At 33.2% G+C, this 21,193-nt stretch overlaps 1 protein-coding gene across 2 annotated transcripts in view; it reads right to left on the bottom strand.

Annotated features, from left to right (window-relative positions):
- The window catches only part of LOC145265583 (meiosis inhibitor protein 1-like), a 768,286-nt gene that overhangs the window by 18,778 nt on the left and 728,315 nt on the right, over positions 1-21,193 (bottom strand). For both annotated transcript variants that reach the window (XM_080121585.1, XM_080121586.1), the window contains one exon: positions 20,974-21,055. In XM_080121585.1, coding sequence (XP_079977711.1) covers positions 20,974-21,055 — 82 coding nt within the window. The remainder of the gene's footprint in view (positions 1-20,973; positions 21,056-21,193) is intronic.

Genomic DNA, 21,193 nt, shown 5'->3' with positions numbered 1-21,193 from the left:
AAATTCTACCGTGGCTAAGTTGAAAGCATGTTTTCTTTTTTTTGCATGCTCTTTACATATCAAAGAACCTACTGTTGATTTTATATGCCTGATATTACTGCTTGTGCAGCCAAAATTTAAGGTTAAAATAAAATGTTAAGTATCATCGTGCAATTATACTCTAAACAGAAACATTAATTTCAAATACGCCCTTGTCATATCAAAGAACCAACTGTTGATTTTATGTGTCGGGCCTATCAGCTTGTGTGGTAACAAAATTTCTCAAATCATCTGTTCCTTCTTTATCGGATTATTTGGATTATTCATACTTATCAAAGACATTCCAATACAAAACCTATAAACACTGCCAGGCACATAAAGTACCTTCATATGAAATTTCATAAAAATCGGCCCAGGCGTTTTCGAGTCCATAGGTAACTCTCTCTTTCACACACACAGAAAGTTACTTTTATATAATAGTAGTGTTATACACTTACACACGTTTACAGATATGTATATATATGCACATATACATGCACACTTACACATGTATGTGTGTGTGTGTATATATATATATATATATATATATATATATATATTGTTTTTAAAATATAATTGTCTACGATTCATCAGAATGGCTGAATCTAATGAGATTCGAAATGGGGACACCATGATAAGAAGCCTAAACCTATGGGCTATCTCGCACGACTGCTGGATGTATTGCATTTTATGTAAATGTTGTTTGTTTTTGCTTGTGATACTTTCCGAATAAATTCAATTATTTATACGAAAGTTCATTTTTATCCATGCATATATCATCATCATCATCGGCGGTCACTCGTGTCCGAGTAAGTCTGTCTTCCGTTGTGGCTTCTGTGGGTCCTCAGGTGAGCATAGAACCCAATCCTAGACCCAATTTTTCTTGTGCAATTTGGGTAGATAAAGGTAGTGGTGGTGGGGTGGGGTTGGGTATGTCTGGTTGATAATCTGTCCTTTCTGTGCTCGCGTTTATCCTCAGCAGCTTGATTTAGGTCACTCCTATAAAGCACAGCACCTTCATGGACAGCGCTCCTCCATGCCAACCTGCTCCCAGCCACGTCCTCCCATGTCTCAAGGTCCATGTGAAACCGCTTTAGATTTACTTTGATGTTGTCCTTATACCTCATCTTTTGGCCACCCTGGGCATACTTTTCCTCAACAAGCTGAGTAGAAAATCTGTTTTGGGAGGCGGAGATCCGGCATTCGGACAACATGACCAGTCCATCTGAGCTGGCGTTGAGCAACAGTAGTGGTGATAGTAGGAATCTCAGCCTCACTCAGGACGCTGGTGTTGGTGCGTCGGTCCTTCCAACTGATTCTGAGGATTTTTCGGAGGTATCTTTTGGTGGTACCTCTCCAAGGTTTTTACGTGCCTCCTGTAAAAACAGCTATGCATATATATACATATATACACATACCAACACAAATGCATATAATATATACACATGCATACACATATATATGCACACATATATGAATATTTTATCCTTTTATTATCATATATATATATATATATATATAGACTACTTCATTTAATCACATGAATTAATATACAAAAGTATAATTTTATACGTAAAGTTTAAGTATTTACTTCAACAGTGCTCAATACATAGGTAGAGCTAGGTAGTAAGTTATAAAAATATATATGGCAATTAAGCTACACAGAATATTCTGCGTTTCATCCATGCTAGGATTCGTCAGGCTTGTTAGATTTTTCACGGCCCACTTTTCTATCATTGTTGCTAAGCGACGACATGGAAAAATGGCTTTATATGATAGATAAATTAAAATAGCGGTTTTTATAATTTACTACTACTATATATATATATATATATATATATATATATATATATATTGAAGTTTAAATATTCCTTTTCTCTGCAAACACAAAACTTAATCATAGACACAAAAAGAAAACAGGATAATAATTAGTTTTATACAAGCAATTAAAGACTGGGTTGGTCCGTTTTATGTCATATAAACCTTTCATAGGTTATTTAATATCGAAAGGCAATACATATTGCAGGCAATTGTGTATGTGATTAATGTTGTCCAACTAGACCCAGAAAAAGAAATGAAAAAAAAAAATCTTAATAGGTATATATATATATATATATACATACACAGTTTATTACTGATAAGATGTTTCATGATAAAGCAGTGGAGCAGATCCTCATCACATTTGATTTAATGTCTGCCCAATGTTAGACTATTTTTAAAAATTGCACTTCCCAACTAACTTATTTCTGACCAGGTCTTTTTTTTTCAATATCTTAACTAGTAGTTCAGCCCAGCTTTTCTCAGGCCCTATGTACTGTTTATAACTATATGTGCATATATATATATATATATATATATATATATATATATATATAAAAAACTTTGACTCATGTCCAGGTAACCTACATCTACAATTTTAAGTGCTTAGAATAAAAATTGGCGAAGGAATTTGGTAGAGTCTGCAAAGGTCAACTCTTTCAACTTTAACCTCTTGGCAGCAAAATTTTCGGCCAAAGGATAATTAAAAAGCTTGCTGCATGTCTGAATACCCTTTATATAAAATTTCAAATGTTTAGACCCAAAATTTGCTGAATAGTCTGCTAGAGATCGCAAAGGTAAAATCTTTTGAACTTTGACCCCTTGGTAGCCAAATTTTCGGCAAAAAAACGATTAAAAAGCTTGTTCTAAGTCTGAATACACTTTATGTAAAATTTCAAATGTTTAGACCAAAAATTGAGGAGTTTGGTAGAGTTTTCAAAGGTCAAATCGTTGAACTTTGATCCCGACAGCCAAATTTCTAGCCAAAAACTGATTAAAAAGATTTTCCCAAATCTCAATACCCTTTATGTCAAATCTTGAGTCTGCAGACTGAAAATTGACAGAGTAATTTGATAGGGAAATGTACACACAGAGACAATTTCACTTTTACAGATATATAGATTTTCTCTCAAATCCTTCCTTATAACTTCCAATGTTTCCAACTGAGCAAACTATCTCGATTCTTTGACATCTACTAACACAAAAGCACTCATTTATTCATCCAATCTGATCAAACCAACAAAATCTCTTCTGCATACATCTCCCTATACTGTACAGATTTTCTTCTCAGGTCACTAGACATACACTTCTATGATTCACATAACACATCTGTTGTATCATTCTCATATCATTTCTCTAAATACAATGTACGTTCTTGTTATAATGTATGTTCGCTTTTTGTGTATGTCCGAGAAAGGCTTCTTCCCGAGAAGCGATCGGTCGACTCACTTCTTCTTAAAACTTTTTATATCATGTCTAAATGATAATATCTATGAGTTAACAAGAGTCGCCTGTCTATTTAATTTGCTCGACTTTGAAAAGATAAATATTCAACATTTTTCGCTCGCCGCATGTGGATTAGGCTTTTTCGTATAATAAAAGCAGAACAAATTCTGACGGTATTTTTCTGGTCGGTCGCGATCGCCAGAAATGTCCAAAAGCAATCAGCTTTGATCAATGTGAAGTTTCTCCTTATATCAGAACATTTGCTATTCAATTTGGACAATCCCCTTTTTATGGGGAGCTGGTTCCCCCCCTCCCAACATCTTGGGGAAACAAAAAAAAATAAATACATAAAAAAGCGTTCCCGCAGTAAATAAAATACTACCTCACAGTCAAAGTTGACCTCAGTAAGTCATTAAAACGGGCATCTGCCCATTCTAAATACTTAAATAATTCAAACGTGTTTCTGTGAGTATTTCATGGTGGCTCAGTGATTAACGTCGCACGTTTTTTCACACTTTAATTTCCAACTTTGTCTCAAGGGTTTGGGTTCGATCCTTCATACTGACCTACCAAAACTTTTTTTACCCCCCCCCCCCGACACAAACACCCGGGTGACAACACACACTTCCAAACACCCAGGCAATGCCGGCTACCCCCAGCTAGTCAATATATATAAAAGGCAAAATGTGTTGTTAGTGTGTATATTTTTTGTATATATTTATATATATATATATATGGCAAAGGCTTTTTTACAAGGGTGTTCAGTGGGGTCACTCATTTTTTAAACTTTTTATATACTGTCTAAATTATAATATCCATGAGTTACGAAGGGAGGTCGTGTCTATCTTTAATTTGTCCAACTTTTACACGCTATTTTCGAAATTTTTTTCAATCAGTATAAAAAAAATGAAACTGAATTTCAGCTCGCTGGTACTCTTGGTAGGGGCATCCAGAAAAGCGATAAGGTTTGATCAATGCGGGGTAAACCACTTATATCAGACGATTGCTATTCATTGGGACACTAGGGAGCTGGGGAAACAAACAGCCAAAGTTGGGGAAAGAAAACCAAAAAAACTGCCTCACAGCAAAATTGAACTCATTATCACTAAATTCGCGTACCTGTCAATTAAGTTTTTATTGTTAAATTAAAACACTCTCTGTTACTCTGCCATGATGGGCGAGCGGGTAACATGTCAGGATTTTTTTCCACCTTCGCCTCAAGGTTCCAGATTTGATCCTACCTACCTAACAAAACTTTTTTTTTCTTTTACCACACGGGCGACGCCGGGCAATTCGTTGTTTTCTTTTTTTTTGTTTTTCCAATTTTTTAAAGAAGTTTAACAATGTTTTTTTTTTGTTTTGATCTCCCCCCCCCCAGCACAAACACATCTCCAAACACCCAGGCAATGCCGGGCACCCCCGCTAATCTACAATATAAATCTCAATCGTCAGTTTGTGTGAATGTATGTATGTATGTTTGTATATCGGCCAAAAATTTTCAACAGACGCGATGGATCCTGACGAGCTCAGTATCGTTTTGAAACTCAAGGAGGGGGTCGGTTTTTTGCGTTGCCATTTTTGCAAGTCATCGTTCCCTTTTCAATTGACTAAACTTAATTTCAACGTTCGGAATTCCGGTTGAGCGATGGAGACATCAGCTAAGACATATTTTTTTAATCTTTTTTTCTCCTTTGCGTTACCGGTTCGAGCCTGCCTGCCTACTACCACTTTTATTTTATACTGTTGTTTTGATTCTTTCTTTTACTCGACACACCCGGGTAACGCGGGGTACCCCCGCTAGTATAAAAGGAACTTTGTCTCTCTGTGCCGCTGTGTGAATTCGTTCCCTATGGACTCGAAAATGGCTGGGTCGATTTTTATCAAATTTCACACAAAGGTACTTTATGTGCCTGGCAGTGTTCTTAGGTTTTGTATTGGAATGTCTTTGATAATCAATAACAGAAATAATCCGATTAAATAAGGAACAGGCGATTTTGACCAAAATTAGCACCTTATGTAGTATAATATCACAAGTGTATTCGAGAAGTTTTATCACTACACAAGCCGAAAAGCCAGATATATAAAATCAACAGTAGGTTCTTTTATATGATAGAGGCGAGTTCAAAATGAATGTTCCTGTTTAAAGCACAACTGAACTATTATACTTGACGTGTAGCATCTGTTCTGATGTTACATTTAGTCAATTTGGTTCTTGATCAGAGAAGAAGTTTTTCTAGACTGGGGCAATTTTTATTCTTGTTTCAATCCAAGGTTCTCTTTTTGGGGGCAGCTGGAATTTCCACACATTAAAAATAAAAACAACTTGCCACTAACTATGCCCTCGTGAGGAGGTAAATAAACAGCATTCTCAGAGTTTTAATAGATTAATTTTCCACACCAGTCTGCAAGGGGTGAGTGATTGCCATGACAAACAACACAACCTGAGAGCCCCTCTTTGAAACTCTTTGGCATAACATTCACAAGAAACATGAACTGGAACAAATACATTAAGGATATTGCTAAGGCTGCTGCAAAGAAGGTGCCCCCCCATACTGTGCTAGAAAATTACTCATATCAAAGAGCATTCTCTATCTTTACAAAGCTACGATTTGTCCATGCATGGAGTATTGTTGCTATGTCTGGGTTGATGCATCTACCAATAGTCTTTCACTATTAGACAGAGTCAAAATAAAAAAAGAGTTTGTAATCTAATAGGTCTTGCACTATTGACCAAGCTCCATCCTCTGTCTCATCGCTGCAATGTCGCATCCTTGTGACTATTTTACAAGTACTTTAATGGAATGTGTTCTAACAAACTCATAGTATTTGTGCCTACTTGACGTACATACCCTTGACTAAGCCGACAAACAGCAAAATCTCACCCCTTTACTGTTGAGGTCACTAGATGCAGGAAAGCCTTTTATTGTAATATTTTTTTTCTTGAACTGGTAGACTTTGGAATTCCTTCCCTATTTCTTACTTTCTTGACTGTACTATCCTGCAGAAGTTTAAATGTAATGTGAACAGATGTAACGTTAGGTGGCGTTACACTTTACTTTAGTAATTTGTGAAAATAAAACCGGAAAAGAAATAAATAAAAATCCAGGTCGACATTTTTTTTTTTTTTTTTAACAAACATTTATTACCGTTACTTTCCCGTCTCGACACCAACTTAAAAAGTCTCTAATTTCTAATCAACTACATGCCAGCCATAGACAGCCGTTTCTTATACATCCATTATTTTCGACCGCACTCTTTTTTTCTTTCATCATTTTACAAGTCCATCTCCTTGGGCGCCGACTTTGTTTCTCTCTGACCACATAATGTCCTTTTTTTTCCTTTTTTTCTTTTCATGCCAGCTCATGCACACTTTCTAATTTGCATACGCGTTCAAACGCTGCTCCTGCTGCTAATACAATTGCTTGCCGTCCATCCTTTGGCTGCTGCTGCTATTTTCCCATGCACTCTATTACGCAGACATCTCACTGCTCAACTCGGCACAGTCCTCTGTTAGATCCCAAATAGTAGCCCCTTAGATTCAAAGTGGGCAATATGGCTTGTTCGGGATGAAAAAGAGTTAAAAAAGAAGAAAAAAAAGAAAAACCTTAAAAATAACATTACTTATCTGACACGACAGACTCCAACAATACCCCATGAAGCCAATCACGTAATTTGTGAACATTTACGAATGCTATATTTAATAAAATTAAGATTGCTAATCATAGGCCTCAAGGAAAGCATGAAAAACTCTCTGCAGGAACAAGACCCCAAGCTGGCATTTTGGCAAGCGAATATAAGAATCATATTTGCATTCATTTTTTTTAGATACAAGATTAATACAAGTTATCACTTCATGTTCACCGCATGCATTATAACACTCATTAAATATTTTTAGGAAAAACAGAAAAATGAAATAATTTACCTAATGTTTTAGTTTTTTAATTCATACTGTGAAGGAACACGTATAGGGCTCAGCAAAACTTTGGCAATTGAGATATAAATTATTAAAAACACAAGTTCTAGTTATTAATTATTTTTTATGTAGAGGTCTGTATGCTTTATTTATACTTCTCTCTCTCTCTCTCTTTTCCTTTCTAGATATATCAGTTCTTTTTTCTTTCTAGATATATCAGTTCTTTTTTCTTTCTAGATATATCAGTTCTTTTTTTTCAAGATATATCAGTTCTTTTTTCTTTCTAGATATATCAATTCTTTTTTTTTCTAGATATATCAGTTCTTTTTATTTTTCTGGATATATCAGTTCTTTTTTCTTTCTGGATATATCAGTTCTTTTTCTTTCTGGATATATCAGTTCTTTTTCTTTCTGGATGTATCAGTTCTTTTTTCTTTCTAGATATATCAGTTCTCTTTTTTTCTAGTAATATCAGTTCTCTTTTTTTCTAGTAATATCAGTTCTCTTTTTTTCTAGAAATATCAGTTATTTTTTTTCTAGATATATCAGTTCTTTTTTCTTTCTAGATATATCAGTTCTTTTTATTTTTCTGGATATATCAGTTCTTTTTTCTTTCTGGATATATTTCTTTTTTCTTTCTAGATATATCAGTTCTTTTTTCTTTCTAGATATATCAGTTCTTTTTTTCTTTCTAGATATATCAGTTCTTTTTTCTTTCTAGATATATTAGTTCTTTTTCTTTCTAGATATATCAGTTCTTTTTTCTTTCTAGATATATCAGTTCTTTTTTTTTTCTAGATATATCAGTTCTTTTTTCTTTCTAGATATATCAGTTCTTTTTTCTTTCTAGATATATCAGTTATTTTTTCTTTCTAGATATATCAGTTCTTTTTTCTTTCTAGATATATCAGTTCTTTTTTCTTTCTAGATATATTAGTTCTTTTTTCTTTCTAGATATATCAGTTCTTTTTTCTTTCTAGATATATCAGTTCTTTTTTCTTTCTAGATATATCAGTTCTTTTTTTCTAGATATATCAGTTCTTTTTTTTCTAGATATATCAGTTCTTCCCCCCTCTCTATTTTTCGTTTCCTAGTTTTTTTTTTTTCTCACCCCTCTCGCTATTTCTCTATATATATATTTGTTGTTGTTAGTATAGCATTCACCTTAAGCTGATTGAACCGGCTTCCTCCAAAAGAGAAAGTTTCAAGGGAAAATTAAATTCTCAGGCGATCCCCAGTCGCCATGTAATATTTGGTGCATTTTGATCAAGAAGCCAATATCTTCAGACAATCTAATCTGGTAGCACGAGATGCCCTAACAGGTATGACCTCTCTGGGCTAAAGTGAACCTGGGAGCAATGGTAACTAAGAGTCTACTCCACATTCCCCACAGCCCTTAAATGAGGCCTCACGACTGGATGTCTTTTAAAGTCATACCCAGGATTTAGAAATATATATATATATGTATGTATGTATATACTTTTTGCCTGTGAAAAACGGGCAAAAATTACAGTCTGTTAACTAAGCATGAGTGCTTTATACCAAATTGATTGTTTAATATGGCTTAATTTGGATTAATTTTTATATTAAATACTAATTCCTATTAATCTCTTACTGTGCATTCAATGAATACCATAATACTTAGTTCGTTGCACCTTATCCTAACAAATTTCCATGCAAAATTTCAGCCAGATCATGAAGTAGTTTACAAGGTGAACGTACAGACATTTTATATATATATATATATATATATATTTCTGTAAGGTCTGACGAGGCTGTTAGATCGTAAACACAGTCCAACATCCGAAACATATGTAACCAAACAGATAAAACGGTAATAAAAAAAAAATAAAACACATATTTGCTCTGCAATAGTATTGAGCACTCTCTCCAGGTTTTTACTAATTACCAGTTTTACCAAATATATATATATATATATATATATATATATATATATATATATAAAACATTTTTAGTAAAACGAGGAGAGTTAATGTACTGAAAAAACGTTGGTGCGCTGGTTAAGCCTGAAGTTTTTCTCATCTTATTTTTTAGTTACTTTGAGAGAAGGTTTTACTTTGTAAAAATACGTAGCCACATACAAACACATGAGAAATATAATATAACACATACAATGCATAATAATCAGTTAATTAGTTTAGGAGTGAATCCGGTCCATCCAAATATATAAGCATATACACATACAAATAATTGATAATGATCGGTTAATTAGTTTAGACAAGAACCATGTTCATACAAATGTATAAACATATGCACATACAAAATATTCATAATGATCGGTTAATTAGTTTAGACGAGAACCATGTTCATACAAATGTATAAACATATGCACATACAAAATATTCATAATGATCGGTTAATTAGTTTAGGAGATTTTTATGCATCTAAAAATGCATAACATCTTGGCTTTATGGCTAAGATAAAAGTGTAGTATTTGTTTTCCACAGCATCAGCACCATTTGACGCCGGAAGTTTCATGTAATTATCTCCCTTTAAAATTTAATCTATCTATACTCCTATAAATTCGTTTTTCTTTTGTGTGTATTGATATTCATATTAAAAACCCTCTTTTCTATTTATTTAAAAAGTAAATACAATTTTCTTATATATGGGTTGTGGAATCGCATTCACTAGCAGAAGATCTAGCTAATTTGCATATTCTTTTAAACATTCATTTTAATTAATTACCTATTAGTTTTTTCGGTTTTCTTATGGGATGATCATCTTTAGTTAACTATTACATGTAAGATATTCTACATGATTTATACGTGCATAATATTCGCGTAAAAAGTTTACAGTAAACACAAAATTGTTTCCATATATATTTATGTATACGTATATATTTTTTAATCTATCTATATATCTATAAAAGTGAACGTGTGTGTGTACATTTTCCAACGCAATAACTGTCAATTTTAAGTCTACAGACTCGAAATTTGATATACACGGTACTGAGATTTTGGAAAATCTTTGTAATCCGTTTTCGGCCAGAAATTTGGCTGTTAAGCGGTCAAAGTTCAACGATTTGACCTTTGAGAACTCTATCAAACTCCTCTGACAATTTTGGGTCTAAACACTTGAAATTTTAGATATAGGTTCGGTGGACATGGATCGAACTTAATAACTTGATTTGAGCCCAAATCAATAAATGTTAAGGGGGCATAATAGGGGTCAAAGTTAAAAAATTGACCGCTTTTTTTTTTTTTTTGCTCAACATACACCTCCAAACACCTGGGCTGAAATGCCAGTACTAAATAAATCTAATATTTAAAATTTAATACTAATATAAATCTCACCTGTCTGTTTAAATAGATGCATGTATGTAATACAATAGTATTCATCAATACAAGTTAAAATGTGTATTACACGAAAAGATTGTTCGGCGTTGCTCAAGTGTAAAAAAAAAAGTTTAAATATAATATTTTAATTCATGAAAATTTCGCATTTATTGTTATAGAGCTAATACTATATTGCTTAGCATATTGTAAACAATATATATAATTGTGATTGCATAGCGTTAAAAAAAAATACATAACTTAGGTGATATTAGCTAGAATCAAAACCAAAACATATAGCATTCGTTCGTATAGTATTTATCATAGCAGAAGGGAGTAATTGATGATTTTTTACTTTTGTTTCGTTTCATTTTATGTTATTTTGGAGTACACCTATTCTCTGTTGGATTATCCATAAAGAATTTAGTTGTTTTATGCATTAACTTCCGTATCTTTTCTTTTTCGTACACTTACCTCATTTTTTTCATACTTAATTTCTCTTATTTAAATCCTATAAACATATATTTCCTCTCAGGGTTTTATGTTTTGAAAGAATTTACTTTTTAATTTTGTTAAGGATTCTCTAAAGCTTTAGAAAAAAATTTCTAAACTTTTAAATTTTATTAAAAAAAAAAATCTTTCTAAAACAAAAATTTAAAAATTTCTTTTAATTAATTTATTTTTATACTTTATTTTTTTTATTATTGTTTCTTTCTTGCACCTCCCTCTTTTATCCCCATCATATTACCCCTCCCCCCACACACAACCCCCAATTTTTTTGAATGATTTTAAAGTAGGTGATTTTTGCCCTTATATTAGTATAATGCCGGCTTTTTTCCTGTTCTGACAAGAACCATTTAGCTTCGAAATGCCATGAACTAAAGCGGTTTTCCCCTATTTTCTCTTTCTGTAATCCTTTTGACTAGATAATGTAATAAAATTGCTATGTAACTTTACACCTTATCCTTTAAACTTATTCTTTCTCTCTCTCTATATATATATATATGTGTGTATTATGTAGAGAGAGAGAGAGAGAGAGAGAGAGAGAGAGAGAGAGAGAGAGAGAGAGAGAGAGAGATCACCAAAAGAATAAAATAAACAAAAATTATGATTGCGGACTAATTCTTTCCTTTGGTCATTAGGGTGCAACCAGCTAATATATATTGTCTAAAGCCAGAAACACAATATTTAGACAAGACTATAAAGGATATATACCTAAAAAAATATTTTTCATATAAATGGAGTTTCCCAAAAGAAGCTGAATTGATCACATATAAGGTGGAACAACAAAAGAAGCAAATCAGTAGAAAAGGTCATCATGAATCGTTAACATCACCAAGGAGCGGATATTTATCATAGAGTAGTATTTTTGGTTGAATTCAAATTTCAAACCCATCTGCTTCCTGTGTATATATCTTCTATATATATATATATATAAAAGCGAAAATGTGTGTGTGTGCATTTTTTCTGTATGTCCGGCAAAGGCTTTTTTCCGGCTGCTTCTCGGCTTGCTCGCTCATTCTTATAACTTTTTGTATGCTACCGACATTATAATACCTAACACTTACGGAATGACGCCGTAAATTTATTTTATTTAGGCCACTTTTATCTTACAACAAAATTGGTGGTGTGAATTTGTTTTTCTCTGCTCCTGCTGCTGCTATGACATGATATTTAACCTTGAAAACCACCTTCGTTTTTAAATACTTATTTTCTAAAGTTCCTGGCTTTGTGGCGTAATACTATGTTGTCAGATTATTAACCTCAAGGCTTCGGGTCCGAGCCTACCTCCTTCTCAAAAGTTTTTTCGCTATTTTTGTTTGTTTGTTTTTGTTTGTTTTCATAATATTTAAATAGGGTTATTACTTTTAGTTTCTATCTACCCCCCCCCCACCTCCAACTGAAACAGGGTTATTTATGCCATTTTTCACGTTCATTGGGTTTTTTTTTTCCAGCTTTTTTTAAAAGAAGTTTTAACATCGTGTGTTTTGCATCACGTTCGTTTTTTTTGGGGGTTTTTTTTCCATCACGTTCGCGTTTTCTTTTTTAGTTTTTGTTTTTCCGATTTTAAGAAATTTTAACATCGTTCGGTTGCATCACATTCGTTTACTGTTTTTTTAATAATATTTAAACAGAGTTATTACTTCGCTTATTCTTTTGTTTGGATTACCCCCCCCCCTCCAACACACACACATACCTCTAAACAGTCGGGCAACGCCAGGTACCCTCGCTAGTATATATTTAAAAATTAGTTTTCTAAAAATTTTATATCTCTTACCAATCATCTTTTTTTTTTTCAACGCAAAAACTTTGGCATTTTAACAAATCTCTTTTTCACATCAATAGTGGATATTTCTCCAGAAAAAATAACAGAAAGTTCTCAAAGTGAGAATTGCATACCCCATTCAAAACCATTGCATAGCAGCAAAATCCCACCCGTTCACTCTTGAGGCGACTAGATATTGGAAAGTCTTCTACTCTAATACTTTCTCCCCTCTGACTCTGAGATGTTGCAACTCCCTCCGTTTTGCTACAGAACTCCTCATAGTCCCCTGTTACGATCAAGTGGCAATACGCCTTGTTTCGGTAATAATAAAAAAAACAATCCCTTCTCTCTGTCTCTTTCATTTTATATATCTATCTATATAATTATAAAACTCAAATGACCTTGTAACGGGTGTTGTAACCCAACATCCGGTTTATGACTTCCAGTTGTGCATGCGTACATAAACAAATAATCAACACAACAATAAAACATATTGCTTTACTATGTACATTTTCAGCGTCCAATTATTTTTTTTCCGCGTTTAAATTATCCAAATAAACAATTGTTAATACTTTCTCCATTTTTTTTACATCGTTCATTTCCGTATTACATTTAAGTTATTTTAATGCAATTTTCTTACAAATAAATCTACTTTAACCCGTTGTCAACCATAAGAGCATTTTACAACAGCAATTTACCCACCGCCTTCATTTTCTAAAAAAAATTTATTCTCCATTTTTTAATACACCTTTCTTAAAAATCATTCATACATTTTCTTCTACACTATCAACATAAATAAATAACCCCGAAAATGTTTTTTTTTTTTAATTTGCGTTACAAATAAATAATCAATATGACAATAAAATGTATTGTTTTACTGTGTACGTTTTCAGCGTCCCAATTCTTTTTTTTTCACGTTTAAATTAATAGATATATCAAAATTTAAATTCAACTTTAATTATTATGTTATCTATTCAGTGCACATTTACCTATAAATATGGTAAACCACTTATAATTCAATAGCTGTAAGTTTTTTTTTTTCGAAATAAACAATTATAAACAGAACGATACATAGAAATCTATCTATATTCTTCTTTCATTTTAATATACTTTTATAGAAATGTTTCTGTTATGTCATAAAAAAACTATTTTCTTTATGTCTTAAGTGTCATGCTCATACATTAATTCCATAGCTAATATAACATACTGACCCAACGGGTCACGGGTAGTCTAGTATATATATAAAAGTGAAATTGTGTGCGTGTGTGTGTCTGTGTGTACATTTTCCTACCAAAGTACTCTATCAATTGACTAGGTTCAAAAACAGCCTACAGAAAATGGACTCTGATTTATGAAATTATGATAGGTTATGAAAAGAGATAGCTTCAAATTTGGGGGTATCAAAACCAAAGCAAAATATGATGAAAGTAAAAATAAAATAGATAAACTCCATAATTTATTATACCATGCCTGTTCACACTGAAACACTTATCACAATATTCTGTGGATCTATATTAAAAAACCTTGTTAAACTTTGTGACATATTTCCATTCTATGGAGGTCATGCGCGAACGAACACCCCATAATTTTATTATACCATTTTTCTTCAAACTGAAACATAATTATCAAAGTATACTTATGCAGATAGATATGTAAAGTCTTTATTAAACTCTGTGCCTATTTCCATGCTATGGAGGCCAGGCACAAACGCAGACCCCACAATTTTATTATACCATCCCTATTTAAGTTAAAACATACTTATCAAAGTATTCTTATGTACATCTATATAAAAAACACTTGTAAACTTTTTTTTTTAATTTTTAATTTTTTTATTTCCATACTTTAGAGGTCAGGCGCGAACGCAGACCCCACAATTTAAATTAACCACCATTCTGCCAGATCAAACATACCCATTTCTGTGTCTGGATACATCTTCTATTATTATATGTGATCAGTTTTCTATATTAGTCAACCATATAGGAGCCTATTCGTGACCACACACACATAGATGCAGCTTTATATTATAGATATAAATGAGATAAGTCACAGATTAGAGATCGTGAATTATCCTGTCAGATATTACATTGAGGCAATACTTTCAGGACGATCATAGCCAAAAAGATAAAGCTCAATATATAAAAATAGAGCAATATATAAGATTAAAATTAAATTCTGTAAATCAAAATATATGCAAATATATTTAAGTTAAGAATTTATTGTTTGAAACAAGGAATATATGAAGAAAAATTCTATTTATCTCCTTAATCCATGGATTTTCAATAATGGCTCATAACATCAGAGGAAATGAAATGCAATATGCAAAATGTTCAGCTATGAAAAAACAAATATTTTGCTTTTCAGCACATATATTGAAAATGTTATTTAAAAGTTATTTAGATGGTGCTTAAACAATGAATTCTGAACTTAAATATATTTGTATATATTTTAATCTACAGAATTTAACTTTAATCATTAAACTTCATATATATATATATATATATATATATATATATATATATATATATATATATATATATACACACACATTTATGCATATACATGCACATATTTGTATTCAGGGTATACCTAGGTTTCAACAGACAATGTAACAAAACCCTGCAACCTCTCTCCTACAGAAGAGACATTGCGAGTTATTGTTTTTTTTTTGTTATTTCCATAGCAAGTGCTCGTCTGAGCTCCAATCTCTGGTCCCCATCGCCAATCTTTCATGAAAACACCCATCCAGCTGAAACCACTGTCAATAATTTTCCCCCCTCCTTATCTGTGCCTAAATCAAAACATAGATTCCATGAACAAAGCTTCTTTATTAGAAGTGCACACCTGTGGAACTCTCTTTCGTTTGCTTGCTTCCCACCTGACTACAACTTGGATATCTTCAAGTCCAACAGAAACAAATTCCTGATAAACCGCCCCTTTAAATAAGACACTTTATCAAATCTCCATTACTAACGATTACTATGATAGTATTCCATTGATTACTGTACACACAATAACCCTTATCCACGAGCGGCTTTCGGGCTTTGATAAGTGGTGATTACCAAGTAAAAAAAAATGTGAAGAGAGTGTAAAGAGAAATCTATTTAAATCTTGGCTGAAGCGAACATATATGTAATCATACACTTCTACAGATTCTTAGTGAAAGTCATGCAATAACATCGACAGAAGTCAAACACGGTGCAATCAACACCTGAAACTACAACAGCGCACCACCTGATGATTGCAACGTCTTGTTAGATGAGTGCCACTCCCTCAGACACTTAAAGTCCATGAGCCCAAAAATGACTTCCATCACCAAAGGACCATTTTAATAGACAAATGCCTGAGGGAGTATCTATACACAGATGATGTTACAGAGTCTTAGCTTTATACAACAGCGAAGTCTCTCTCTCGGTTCAAAATGTTGAGATCCAGCAACAAGCAAGACCAAGATAGTCAGCAATAAGTTAAACTGCAGACCAGCTTAATGTGGGTACTGGTCTCCTGCTTTATGTTTTTTTAAATCAGAGATTTGCCTCTCCATCCCAACACACACACACATACACACAAACACACACGGTGCTAGTTGGCCGTTGACCCTGAAAAAGGGTTCATTCGCCCTTTAGAAGGTCTTGTTTTTAATCCTTCAGGGAGACTAGCCACCCTCCTCACCAAACAAATCTGGTGGGGGAACCAGTTTAGTCGCTGGTGACCCAACCATGAGCAGGTAGTACCGAGTTACATGGTACCAGTAGCATATAACATGACCTGATATACAAATTTACGTACATACGCCTATATGCACACACACATTCACACACACACACACATATATATTATATATGCATACACAAACAGATATGGAAGAGATATGTATATTTTCACCAATATAATATCAGAAGAAACGCGTTATTTGAAACTTTTCACTCTATTAATAATCAGATTCTCCAGAGCAGAAGTTAACCGTATGACATTTTTATGTTTCATTACATTCGAAATCAATTACAAATTTAACTTTTACATGTTTATTTTTTGCCTACATATCTGTCCTTATTCACATTTAGCCCAATGTAACGTCTAAACTTCTTTAAGTGCATCCTTTAAAACTCAAGAATCTCTACAGAATTTGCACTCAACTGTTATCGTCTCATCAGTCATGCCCGTGTAATCTTCTATATATATAAAAGGCAAAATGTGTGTGGTCATTTTATGTATGTCTTGCAAAGGCTTTTTTCACACACGCTCTCGGGGAGGGGGGAGGTACTATCGCTTAGAATTATTTATATACCCCCTAGATAATAATATCTAGGATTTGGGTCGCCTCAAGATTTATTTACACTGATTTTTACAAAATTATTGCTATTTCAGCCCGTCTTGTGTTTGTTCAGCTTTTTTGTATAAAAAGCGAAATTAATTCAAAGCTAAGGGAGGGTTTCCGGCATCCGCACCGGGAATGTCCAGAAGAAATCAGCTTTGATCAATGTGAGGCCAAACTCCTTATATCAGACAATTGCTATTCAATCTGGACAATGGGGAGCTGGTTTCCTCCTCTCCAACATCTTGGGGAATTGGGTAAACAAACCCAAATGCTGCCCCGCAGCAAAAGTTAACTTTGTGACTTCTATTTGACCTCATTAATGAGGTCAAATAGAAGTCACAGAGTTAAATAAATGAATTCAAACATGTTTCTGTTAGTATTTGCAGTGGCCCAATGGTTAACGTCACACTTTTTTTTTCACACTTTAATTTCCAACTTTGCCTCAAGGGTTCGGGTTCGATCGTCATACTTACCTATCAAAACTTTTTCTTATTTTAATCCCCCCCCCTCCGGAGTTTTGATTTACCCAAAACCACACACACCTACAAACACCCGGGCAATGCCGGGTACCCCCCACTAGTCTATATATATAAAAGCCAAAATGTGTGTATGTATGTTTGCATGTGTGTTTGTATGCCTCGCAAAAACTTTCGACACGGGTCACGGATTTTCACGAGATTGGTATCATTTTTAAGGTCGATCCTTCGCCCGACAAATATCGAAAAATTGGCCAAAAACATTAATTCCTTCACCCTAAAATTATCAGTTTTCTACAGGGAGGGGTCAGCAAAAACTGTCCTCTCATGATATGTTTGCTTCTACGTATGCGCAAATGACGTCGGAACATGATTTAGTCTAAATATTAAAAAAAAACAATCTAATTTTGTCAACATCGTCTTAGCTCAGTTCATTAGAGCACGGTCTCATTATCTAAAGGTTTTGGGTTCAAATCGTGGTGTGAGATGTCTTCTTTTTTTTTTTTCGAATTTTAAAAGTTTAATATTGAATCAGGGTTATTTAAGCCATTTTTCACGTTCTATGATTTTTAGGTTTTTATTTTTCAGCTTTTTTAAAGAAGTTTTAACGTTTGTTTTTCTGTTTTTTTTCCATCAGATTCGCGTTTTCTTTTGTTTTTCCGATTTTTACATTTACCATCGTTCCTTTGTCTTACATTAGTTTTTTTTTGGTGTTTTTTTTTCGATTTTTTTATATAAAATATTTAATAATTTAATATTTAAAAATATTTACTTCGCTTATTCTTATGTTTTGATTAAGACCCCCCCCCCTGCTCGAGCACACACACCTCTAAACACCCGGGCAACGCCGGGTACCACCCCCCGCTAGTCTCTACTAGCGGGGGCGGGGGGAGGGTACCCGGCGTATATAAAAGCGAAAATGTATGTATGTGTATATGTTTGTGTGTCTGCTAAAAACTTTCGACAGACACAACGAAAATTGACAAACTCGGTATCATATCGAAGCCATATCCTTCGCTCGAAAAATATCGAACAATTGGCCAAAAACGTTCATTTTTTCACCCTGAAATTAACAATTTTCGACAGGGGCTTCAGCAAAAACGGTCTTCTTGTGACGACGAGCAGTTCTACACATGCGTCAGATGACGTCATGACCCGATTTACTTTAAATAGTTGAAAAACTGAACAAATTTCATGTACGTCGCGTTAGGTCAGTTGATTAGCATGTTGGCTCATTATCTAAACGTTTCTTCTGGAAGTTTTTCCCGGCGCAATGCCGATAATACGTCCGTTTGAATTTAGTTTCACTTTATTTATACTAAAAAGCCCAATCAACACGCGAGAAGCCAAAATAGTAATAATTTTGTAAAAATCGATGTAAATAAATCTAGATGCTACATGCATTCTCAAATCCTACATATTATTATCTACGGCCTATATAAACAGTTCTAAACAATAGTAACCCCCCCCCCGGGAGCGTGTGCGAGAAAAGCCTTTGCGAGACATACATGAAATGGTCACACACATTTTGCCTTTTATATATACAGATTATATCAATTTTTGTATTTATTCCACCTGTAACTCATCAGAAAAGAAAAGAAACTCATCAACTTTAAAAGAAAATACAGAAATACGGGCATGATTACAAAATCCGAAAATCGGAAGTGAAGTTGCAATTGTGTTTCCTTTAAGTTACACCATATTTGAAGATATATATATATATATATATATATATATATTTTCCGTAACCACAACCAAGGTAAATGTTTCTCACATGTTTTTCCCGTTAGAGATCCCACCCCCTCTTTTTTCTTTCTATTCAAAAAATGCTACATTGCCAAAAGTGTATGTATTCATAAAGTCTGAAGAAATGCTGGTTTTTGAAAATTTTCAAACGATATAATGCTTGAAACTGTCGAACTGGACATTGAAACAATTATAGCGTAAAATGAAATACACTTTACGTTGCCATCAAACCTTGTTTTGAATTCTCGATGTTGCACACATAGTATATTAATGCTCAATTATGAAATGTGATAATTTTGTAGCTTAATCCATAAGTCAACCTTTTTTGGCTTAAAACCTATTGGTATATGAAAATTTACTGAATTACACGAACTCAGTATATTACATATAAGTCTATATATATATATCATAATGAAGTCGTATTCTTGTCTGTTCGTTCACAATTTGGTTAATATATACAAAAGGTACACGGTTTCACAAACAGATTTTAATACTGAAAACGGACTCTTATATACTTTTTATTTCAACATGATTTCTACATAAACTATTCATTCAAAGGAATCAAGATTCAAGAGATTATCTGATTTGCATATTACATTAAGAAAATCTGTTTTAACAATTAACTCTAAATTTTTAATGGAAACAATTAGACATGTAATTGTTTTAAGTATTCTATTTAAACATCGATTATATAAATCTCACTTGCCTGTTTAAATGTATGTATGTATGTTTGTATGTCTGCCTAAAACTTTCGACAGAAGCGACAGATTTTCACGAGATTGGTATCATTCTGAAGGTCGGCCTCTCTGATGACAAATATCGAAAAATTGGCTAAAAACATTAATTCCTTTCCCCTAAACTGGGCTCTTTTCTACAAGGACAGGTCGATTTTTTTGCTGACATTTTTGCAAGTCATTCAAACCTCACGTCAACGACGTCGCATAAAAGACATTATTTCGATCGCCTGTGACGTCACAACGAGTGCATCAATAAGACTTTTTTTTTTTCAGCTCTTTTTCCTCTTGCGCGTTATGGGTTCGAGCCTATTTACTACTCCTTATTTTTTTTTTTGCTCAACACACACCCACAAACCCCTGGGCAACGCCAGGCACCCAGGCTAGTATCATATAAAGTTTATTTATTTATTTTTAATAATTAATATAATCAAGTTCATCTGCATTTAAAAACGGAAGTTTTAAATTAACTAATGAGTTATTTCCCTTTAAGCTATTAAATTTTATTTCCCTGTTTGAATTTCATAGAGGAAAATGACTGTTTTATGTTTCCAAAAATTTAAAATATTTTCAATTTTCAGGAAAATCGTAAAAACTTAAGACTTTTGACGTATCTTAAATAATATGTGACTAAACCCTCCGCTCGGCAATATGTTTGTACTTGGCATCTCTGGGTATGTACAGCTAGTATATATATAAAACTGCATAATAAAGTTCTTCCACAAGCCCCATCAAAAACTGGCAAGTTCCCCTTCCACATCTGCGAACAATTATGCAAGAATGAAGTTTAGGAGCCATGTACATGCACATGACGCTTGACATGAAGCTGAAAAGATGAAAAGCTTCACTCAAGAAGTGGCAATCATCATATATACATACATACATACATACATACATACATACATATATATATGTTTATTTAGAAATGGAGAAAATTATACTTACCGAGACCAGAGTTAGTTCCCTTTAAGTAATCAAATAATTTCAAGACACAGTGAACAGCAGCGTCTTGTATCATGGATCCATCCTGCCATAGAGAAAACACTATTTCTTAAATCGCATCAATGGTATAATTCATTAATAGTTTTAAGTTGGTTCATTTTTTTTTTTTTTTTTCATTTAAAGTATACTTGTTATTTTTTAAATGTTGAATCAAATTGTCAAA

This window comes from Euprymna scolopes, chromosome 40 (assembly GCF_053919585.1).
Source record: "Euprymna scolopes isolate OS-2025 chromosome 40, ASM5391958v1, whole genome shotgun sequence".
In the NCBI taxonomy this organism is placed as follows: domain Eukaryota; kingdom Metazoa; phylum Mollusca; class Cephalopoda; order Sepiida; family Sepiolidae; genus Euprymna; species Euprymna scolopes.
The sequence above is the reverse complement of the archived record's forward strand: the minus strand, read 5'-3'. Positions and strand labels throughout refer to the sequence as shown.